At 31.8% G+C, this 10,072-nt stretch overlaps 2 protein-coding genes across 4 annotated transcripts in view; one reads left to right on the top strand and one right to left on the bottom strand.

The window, feature by feature from the left end:
• The window catches only part of LOC129801462 (ankyrin repeat domain-containing protein 11), a 60,452-nt gene that overhangs the window by 28,529 nt on the left and 21,851 nt on the right, over positions 1-10,072 (top strand). The gene's annotated exons all lie outside the window — the stretch shown is intronic.
• On the bottom strand, positions 5,492-7,836 carry LOC129801522 (uncharacterized). Its single transcript, XM_055846684.1, has 4 exons — positions 7,766-7,836; positions 7,063-7,532; positions 5,998-6,902; positions 5,492-5,808 (listed from the first exon to the last, which is right to left on the bottom strand). Exons 2-4 carry the CDS (start codon positions 7,378-7,380, stop codon positions 5,580-5,582), a joined length of 1,452 nt encoding a protein of 483 aa, XP_055702659.1. The 5' UTR covers positions 7,381-7,532; positions 7,766-7,836; the 3' UTR covers positions 5,492-5,579.

Below are 10,072 nucleotides of genomic sequence, written 5' to 3'. Positions count from 1 at the left end.
ATATTTCTGGCTTCGCGAATGTCGAACAGCTCAAAAATCCTTCTTAGGTGCCTCACTGGATCACTAGATCACAGAATATCACATCAAAGATTTTTAAATAAAGTAGAATCACTGAAAATTAGTATTTTTACTGGGGAACTCAAATTTATTCGACTTTCTTTGTCTCCACTTGACGTAACGGCTTGTTTTGATAAGAAGTATATGCTTTATTAGGCAATTAACACAAAAAACGAATCATGCATAAATCGTATTAATTTGTTGAGATGAAACGCGAGTGAAACATTTATGAAATTTCATTGAGTATTATAAATTAAATTTTGAATTACTGATACTCTAACGAAAAAAAATTCAACGAAAAGAAATCTTTAAATTATTTTTTGAACGATTTTAATTTTAACGCTTGCTTAAACAATATTTATTATTTCTTTAATAATAAACATAATGACAAAAAATTGTAACTGAACCACTTTGCTAACAATTTTTTTCTTTAAGACACAAAGTTAAGTTTGAATATTTAAGTACTTAATTTAGGAGTTATTGGGAAAAGTATCACATGTAATATAAAATAGTACTCATGGCCAAAGAAAAATAAAACAAGTAAAATAAATACTGAAAATATTTAAAAACAAATATACATACCCTAGGTTATATTTTTGTTTAAAAAAGGTTCTTCCGGGAGTTGGATTTTCTGGAGTTATTCCTGTATTTTGAGTCATTCAAAACTACAAAAAAATCACTGAATTTCTGGTTTTCATCACTAAAAATCGTCTTAGGTTATCCAGAGACTTACTTTTCTAACATTTAATCACGGTTAACTGTGCAACTGAGCTTCAATCTTGCAGAAAAAACTTCATGGAATGAACTATCCGGGAGTTATTCACGTATTTTGTGTCATTCAAAACTACACAAAAATCACTTAATTTCTCGTTAAAATTACTGAAAACCTATTTTCGATGATCGAAAGAATCACTTTTCTAACATTTATTGACGATCCACTAAACAAATGAGGCCCCATTCTTGCATAAAGTCCATCCGGGAGTTAACTATCAGGAAGTTATTGATGTATTTTGATTGCGTTAAAACTAGTAAAAATTGACTAAATTTCGAGTAAAAATCACTGAAGACTACTTGCACATGAATCACAGAACGAAGTTTTATCGATTTCGAAGCCCCATTTAATAACTTTAAGCCCCATTTTTGAAGTAAAATATCGGGAGTCCATTTGACACTTTAAAATTAGGTTATGTTTCGTTCTTTTAGCGATTTTAACCATTTCTTAGACTGTTTTCACTAGTTTTTCATCACCGTATGTTAAAAAATCACTTGTTTTAAGTAATTTGAATGTTATTTTTTCACAAAAACTTAAGAAATTAGCGAAAAACTAAGAAAATGTGGGAGCATCCCGCATGCAAACAACTGAGCATTCTAAAACTCGCACACTAACGCAAAACCGCATCAGCAGGCTGTCATACACGCTCACTTCCCTATCCATATTCAGAGCGGCAATGCTTTGGTATAACTCGAGGGGTTTATGGGTATTGTGTATATGGTACTCAAGCTGAAGTATATATCATCCAATATCCATTCGCAAGAGAATGCATGTACATAGTTCACATTATCCTCTCTTTTCCATCCATGGAATTCCTTGGTTCACTGGCATGTAAGTGCGATATGGTTGTTTATTCATTGACAATATTCCTTCTCCTTTGAATTCATCAGTATTGGTTTCACATTGTATTTTGTGATCATTATTGAAAAGGCATCTCATCACACCAAAACTCAACATGGATAATTCATTCAGAGTCAGCAAAATCTGCTCATTATCGCTCAACGATGTGAAGCGATATAAAATTCAGTCGTTTATGAGTGGCATTCGCGAAATGCTTGCTTTCACACATAAAATTTCACGAGTTGTCGTTGTGCATGAAAATAAACCACGGGTGTTCGCTGAAATCCGCTAAAGTTTTAGAACTTTTTGATGTTTTTTTTTTTATAACTTTCTACTGCATAGACGCTTTTCAGATTTTCGTGAGGAAACTTTTACAAAGAGTTTCTATAGAATATATTGACATTTCTCTGTAAATTTTCCGGACAACAATTTCAAAAATTCAAGCAGTTACTGTCAAAGTTAATCGACTTCTTTATTATTCAAAATTTATTAGATAAAATATACTGTAAGACAAAGTTTATGTTTTTGTAAAAATTACTTAGATTCCGTCTTTCATATTTATTTATCTCAAAAACTGCAATATCGATTATTTTTAAAATAAAAATTAAACCTCTCTTGGGTGTTTATTTCTTAATGAAATTGGTGAAGAATGTATTTACCTACTTAAAAAGTATTTAATTACTTAACACATGGTCCCCTTTCAAGAAGTTATACCGATTTGTATTAGATTAGGTGTAAATTATTTACTTGAATATTTTTAAACTAGGGTAAGATGGGGTAATTTTGAATCATGTCTAATTTTGAACTTTACGATTTCCTAAGTAGATGACAAAAGGAAAATAAAACAACGAAGAAGTACTCTCGAATGTAAAGTCTTGTACTCCTTTGTGGTTTTCTTTTTCTATTTGACCATCTGAAATAGTGAGAAAATCTCAAAGTTCCAAAATAGACATGATTCCGAGTTACCTCATCTATTACCATAGACAAACTCTTCACTTTAGTCAATTTTTCGTGCATTTGGACTTTATAACGTATAACGAACGTAACCTTATGTCCTAACAACACGTACTGCTTAGTAAAAAATTTATGTAAATGTAGTTTTATTATGTCAATTTTATTAATACAATGATAAAGCGTCTCTCGGATCGTCTGCACATGCTCTTATAATAGGTTTATGAAATAAATTTATCATTTTATTCTAATGTTCTTATAATACATAGGTCTTTAGTGAAATTATGTACTATCTGAGTAAATAAGTTTTATTGATAAAAATTGCACAAAAGGACATTTAGGGGGAGATTGTGCAGCTTCGTACGAAAAATTATGTTCAAGATGTAAGATTTTTTTTCCGTATACCACGCAAGCCGAATCAGTTATACCAAAATATCAAAAAAAAAACACTCTTATTAGGGTCATAAGTCCAACTCACAAACTTCCTGGAAATCCTCGGATATTTGCCTACAGGAAAATGAAAATTTAGTGGTACTTTTTACAAAGTTGCTCTGGTTTGCTCAGTTTCGTACAAAATGTTGGCACTTAATGTAAGATTTATTTTCCCCGAAAACTCTACACTACTGGATATAAAAATTTGCACATCACTGTTTAGATAGAACTTTTATCTACTTGCTTTCACCATTTGTAGAAAGTATCATGCATTAAAAAATCAATTTTATGCTATTTTTCTAAGGCATTGTATAAATGAGCAGTTAAAAGTTAAAATTGAGCTATAACAAAAAAAATTGAAACAGTGATATTGTCCAAATTTTGGCAAAGGGAAAATTAAGGGCTTTTCATTCTATGTGCAACAATTTTAGACCCATTTTTGTAAAGATTTAGGTTTTTTACTGACCATAATTAGATATTCTACTGCTCATTTTTAATTTTTTACTACCAATTTTGAATTTTTTGTTTTTTTTGAAACACTTATTTTTGGGACACTTGGAAACCCATTTTTGCACTGCTTTCTGACAGTCAGTTAAGTGCTTGGTGTGATTTTTTCATAATCACACCTATTATAATTCTCAGATTTTCTCATAACACCTCCAATCAGTCTTACAGAATATTTTTTGAGGGTTTATAATTTGTAATTAATTGTTTTTTCGAAAACACTTGAAGTATGAAAAAATGCATAAAATATTACACAATAAAATTAAGATTTTAGGTCCATTTTTTATTTTTGCTTTTTGATACTCAGGAAAAAAGACCTAGGCTCCCAAGATTGTCGGGAAATGTGAGGTGCTAGACTAGCTATTAGAATATATGACAATGGATGGAATTAATTTATAACTTGAAAAAGAAAATATCAACTTTTACTCAACTACAACATTACGAACCTGCAAAACCTTTCCCTTCTTTTTAACTGGTGCATTTCTGTGCTATAATTCTATCAAAATAATAAAGTTAATTCTATAACGAAAATTTTTACTTCCTTCTGTTGAAATAGTACATACTTTATTTCATTTTCTGCAGCAATTATCAAACGTTATTGTATGTAGTTTTTCAGGATAATTGAAAATTTTCATGACTAAAAAATACTTCAACATTAATATAATTATATATGTCTTCAAACAACTTCTATACAGTAATTAAATTGATAGAGTATATGGAGTGATAATCAACTATTTTGTATAATTTTTGTGTGTTGGGGTGATTTAGATAGCTTTCATTTTGTATATGTATGGGGACTTTGCAACATGACAAGTAGCTTAGTGTTTTCAGTTAATTGAATACGCCAATAATTAGGTCAACACTCAAATGAGATGAATTTATGTTGATCGCGTAACATACATTGTTCACTTCCTGAGTAACTTCACAAATTGACGTTTATTATAATGTAGTTTGGCTGGTAAAGTTAATTTTGAATGCTATGGCGAAATTATATACATATTATGGGGTGAAATTGCAGACAATATTACTGAGAAAACTTTTTAATTAACTGTGATTAATTTATTTGACAAAACTCCCTCTTTATATACATACAGTGATCTTTTTAATGCAATAAAATAATTCATGGTGAGAGAGTGGTGTTCTGTTTATAACTCATGAAAGCTATTTCTGTTAACACTCTGTCGTAGCATAGGTTTTTTTTTATTTTTTTTTTTATATCAAAGGCAATAAATAATTGAATTTGAAACTTCATTCATGAGAATAATTGACAGCAGATACAAAATTGATGATAAATTTATAATTTTTAAAATATTGAACTCCATACTTTCAGTGAATTTTTGAAAAAAAGTATCACGATGAGCCCTGTAGGTATTTTCAAAGTGTCATAATGCTTTCAACAGTTAGAATTAAAAAAAAAATTAGTGAGAAAGAAATTGGCTATAATCGAAATATGCCCTCCATATTGCAAATATGAAAGGTTACAGCAATTGTATCTATTTCTATATGGATAATAACTGAAAAGTTTGTGTCTCATTTCCAATAACAAACTAAAATATTGCGCTATTGATTTTATTTTCATTGAAAGTTTTTCTTTGCTCACCCATTCTCTTTCACTATGGCCACTTTGTCTGGGTGTTCTCTTGGAGTTTTCCTTGTTTACTTTTCACCCATGTTGTTGAGAGAGAGAAGAGGGATGATATTCAATATTGTTTGCTCAATGGGATGATGTGGAAAAACATAAGAACATTATGGAGTTGAATCTTATCATGTTGTACCTGAAATTGTGCCAATAACCATTCATTTGAGATAGTTTGGGTTAGGAGAAGGTTCCGCACAAAACAGGGTTGAATATGAAGAATTTTGTGATGAAGCATTAATTTTGGGAAATTTGCTCACCCTTGCTTTCAATTGAGCATTTCTGGAATTTCTCTAACATTTCTTCAATAACAATTTATTTAATAAAATATATCCCTACATTTGGCAAATACTAAGTTGTTGTCATTTCAAAACAAAAAGCCTTGCATCATGGGAAGATACTAGATGGTGAGAGCACGAGACTTGAATTGCCACTCTTGAGAATTCCACGAAGAAGCGAGAGATCGTCAGGTGTTAAAGCCCAGCCGCTCAATTGACCCAAACTCTGAAGTTCTGGGCAGCGTTCCAACAGAATTTCCACTGTGCTAATTGTTAAATTGGGCGCTGATGTGAACCAAATATCTTCTAGTACGTTGAAGTTGTTCTCCACAAATAAACTTCAAATACAAGAATACAAGCATTTGTTGAAAAATTGTAGTAAAAAGTCATATATTAGCTAGTGTTATGATAGGAAAGTCCTTTAGAACTAAATCAATTATATTGAAGCATTTTCTCTTAGATTCTTTTTTCTCAACTGAATAACAGTGTTTCCATAATTGATTCGATATGACTGTGCAGAAACTCACCTCATCATGTCTTCATCCGTAAAATGAACTGTATCTATTGCAAGTCTTTTGAGGGTTATATGTTTTGCCACAAAATGCTTGAGGCTACTTAGAACCATAGAACTATTGAGAATTTCTAGTCCTTCTAAATTTTCAAATGTATGATCTGACGCAAATAACAAAAGATCCATCATGTAGCAGTCTAAGTCTATGATTCCTGGGCAAATAGTGGCGAGTTTTCCCAAATCCAAAGTTCCTCTTCCTTTGATAAGCGTTAAGAAACGCAATCGTGTTCCAAGGCCACTAGTTAAAACCGAATCTAGTTCCTTGCAACTAAACTTGTACAGTTTCAAACGTTCTAAATTCTTAAGATGTCGCATTTTGTGAAGGATCCCAGCATCCGGAGTATCCATATAAAGATTCTCAAGTCTCGGACAACAACTCACAATGGCATCCAATATCTTATCTGTTGTATCAGTGTCATGGATGTATTTCAGTTTGCATCTGAAATCAGGATCTTGTCGATGAATATGAAGAAGAGATCGTCCAACAAATGAATAAGTTCTCATAGTGACGATATTGGGACAATTTAAAAGGAGAAGAGCAACATCTGTATGACAAATGTTCTCTTCCCTAAGCATTCCGATATCAACGATTGATAGGGTTTCCCTGCATACACCTAAAGACAGGCATTCCATTCCAATTTCTGTTATGTCAGTTTCTCCTGCGATGTCTAAAACTTTCAGATTATGACTATGACGTCCAATATGTTCTAGAAGTTCATCATTGGCGATATAGGGAACACTTAGGTGCTCCAGATTTGGTAATTTAGCAATGATATCGTAAAGGTAGAACATAAGTTCTTCCTTAACCCAAACACCTTTCAAGTTCAAAAATCTCAAGCCATGCCCTTGAGCAGAAATAACCTGGGAATATATGAAATTGTGATCTAGAAAGAAGAATTACCATTGATTTTGAAACAATGTTGAATAGCCCAATAGTCTATTGTATTTTTTTTAACTTAATCAATTTAAATTTGATTTTTAAATAGTTGTTTACTATTGAATAAACACGGAATAAACTCACCTGAAGAATCTTTTCGTAGTATGAAAATGGAAATATCTCCGTAACAAGACACTGAACGCTCCCATTGAGTAGCATTTGGAGGCAAGTGAACCTAATGCTAGCGTCTAGTGAATCTGAACAGAGTATAACCTTTAGAAGGTCCTGGTAAATATCACTTGTAGCACCAGCATTTTCCAAATAGTCGTTGATCTGCACCATAACCACTGCCATTTCTCCAGCAAATACAAAACTTCCATCTCCGATTGCTTGGACAATCGTAGAAGCAAGTTGAGATAGGGCATGATCACAAAGTGTCCGAATTTGGTTCTTTTTCGGCATTCCCAAAAAAAAAATATTCTTATCTATTTGACTGATTTTCTGCTATTTGTATGAGGTCAAAGGTTTGTCTTTTTTTTTTGCACAAGGGGCTGGGGAGTAGGTTTGGCTTGTTGCCAACAATCAATAGGCCTCGTCGTCACATAACGCTTAACCTGAAAAATATACTTTTTCGCAACTTTATAAGTTTACTGCAAATGACTCCTTATAACTTTGTCTTTTTAACAAATTCCTCCTTGAAATATTGGGGCAAGTAAAATTGACAAATTAGCTCAAAAGTTCAAGTACAATTTTGCCTTTTTTATATTTTTTAGATACACTTTTCACTTGATTGTCCTTTTAGACTCAAATTGTGAATGTCACAGAGAGGGTGTCTGTGAATTAATACACAGTTGATTTGAGTTGGGAAAAAGGAAGGAAAATTGTAGTCAAGAAGCTACTGAAGATTTATGCAAACTGACCACGAAAATGTTTAAATATCAAGGCAGACAGTTGTAGAGCTGAAAAGATATAGATGTGGGTTTTTGTTGACAAAAGTGCAAAAATACAAACTTAAGTTACCACATGTCAGTTCTGAATACCTTGCAGAACATCTGGCACAGTTTTTCTCACTAGACAATAATCATAAAGGTGTTCATACATTTTGCATTTGTAACAAAAACATATTTATATCGCTCAGCAATAACCTTCCTGATTTAAGAGTTCTCTCCGGTTGACGTTTTTTCTATACCGATCCGAAGGTAGGGTGGAGTGTACACTTATGGATGTTATACACTTATGGACAGCGTGCAAAAATCTTAAGTTTTCACGTAGAACAGATTTCGAAAAATTATAAAATTATTAGTTTATTATGTAATTATCTTTTTTTAATTTTTGAAGTCTGTTTAGTGTAATAACTTAAGATTTTTTACGTTGGCCATTAGTGTGAATAACATCCATGTAGACTCCACCCTATATCAGAGAGAACTTACCTAAAAACCCGTTGGAAGTTCGAATGTTTAAACTGTCTAGCTAGTCACACAAATGTGAGCAAGTTCATGAAAAGGATATTTATTTTAAATAATTGCGATTGAAACGTTTTTTTGCCAACATGAAATTCCACAAAACTACACAAAAATTAACTTTTTTCAGCAAATGTTTACATACTGTTTTTGACATTGTTGACGATTGAAGTGTCAGCAATACCGAAATTCGAAATGGCAGAACAATTGGCGATAAAGTGGCGAGTAGGAGAAAGTACTCTCCCTTCGAACGTTCATGCATTCGAATAATGTGAATTTTCTTTTAGTTTTTTTAAGAGACTTACACATTTCTATCAAATATGAGTTGGCTTATCATCAATTGTTGATAATTCCGTGATAATTTAGTGTAGATCTCTTACGAAAAACAAAAGAAAATCACATATTTCGAAGACATGAACGTTCGGAGGGAGAGCACTTTCCCCTACGTGAACTTGCACTTTAGGTTTTCGGTAGATTTTCGAATAGCTTTTGGCTTGGCTTTGGAGTGGCTTGTCTCTTTGAAATGATATTACTGAACGTAGCCATTGAGAGGCCTCATTAGTTTTTTTTTTTTATAAATTTTAAAAAGCATTGAAAATGCAATAAATAAGATTTATAATGGCTGTATCCTATTGGGCAGTAGTTTTGGTAAAAATAGGTCAGTAAAAATTTTAAATATTAAATCATAAATTTTTAATGAATAAAAAAAATAAGTGAACTCAATGAAAAAGCTGACAGAAGAGGTTATGAATCATCTTGAATATTTTACAACTTAAGTAAGATTCAGCATTTTATCCTTATTCATTTTCAATATAAAATATTTTACTGATCAAGATGGTATACTTACTTTTCCCACCACAAATGTTCATTTTCATCTCTAATAGACTTCAACTCTGTGCAGAAGACATGTTTTGTAATCTATTTTGGGTGTTTCGTGTGAGTGAGAGACTAAGAGTAATTTTTTGAGTGAGGGAAACGCATTTTCCGTCTGTGTGAGGACATTTCTCAATGTCTTTTGGCATCATGCGCGTTCTGCCAAAAGGAACTTTAAGTCGAATTTTCTCACGAAAATCAACTCAAGTGTCTATGTTTAATGACAATATGTGCGACTCATTAAGAAACTTTTGGCATTGCCACGTATATTGTGATTCGTGTGACAATAGATGGGAAATTTGTAAAAAAAAATAAATAAAATAGAAAAATAAGAGCATAGAAATTGAACTTTATAAAGTTTTTCCAGGTTTTCAATCACAATCAATGTGTTGTACCCCTCATTTCCATAATATATTAAAAATAATACAATGTATATACTGTTTTCCCCCATTCCACGGCAAATGAAGACATAACAGTCATTATACTACGAAAAGAACAAATTTTTATCTCAATTAAGTATAGAGAAGCAAGAGAATTTGGATTTCGCATGCACCTCTGGAATAAGTGAGATTCTTATCGAAATAAAATGCAATGCTCGAGTTATTGCATAAAATATTAATCTACAGTAATTTTCAAAAGAAAAATAACCATTTTCTCTCACTGGGATTATCAAATGAAAGATACAAGTAAGAGTACAAATCAGTGATTTCTTCCTGGAATATCTACTCTTTAATCTAGAAATCAATTAACTCAATTAAATATGTTTCATATAGAATAGCAAAGAAAAAAAAGACTGAGGAACTTGCAGAAATTGTTCTACT

The sequence above is a fragment of the Phlebotomus papatasi genome, chromosome 2, assembly GCF_024763615.1.
Source record: "Phlebotomus papatasi isolate M1 chromosome 2, Ppap_2.1, whole genome shotgun sequence".
In the NCBI taxonomy this organism is placed as follows: Eukaryota; Metazoa; Arthropoda; class Insecta; order Diptera; family Psychodidae; genus Phlebotomus; species Phlebotomus papatasi.
The sequence above is the reverse complement of the archived record's forward strand: the minus strand, read 5'-3'. Positions and strand labels throughout refer to the sequence as shown.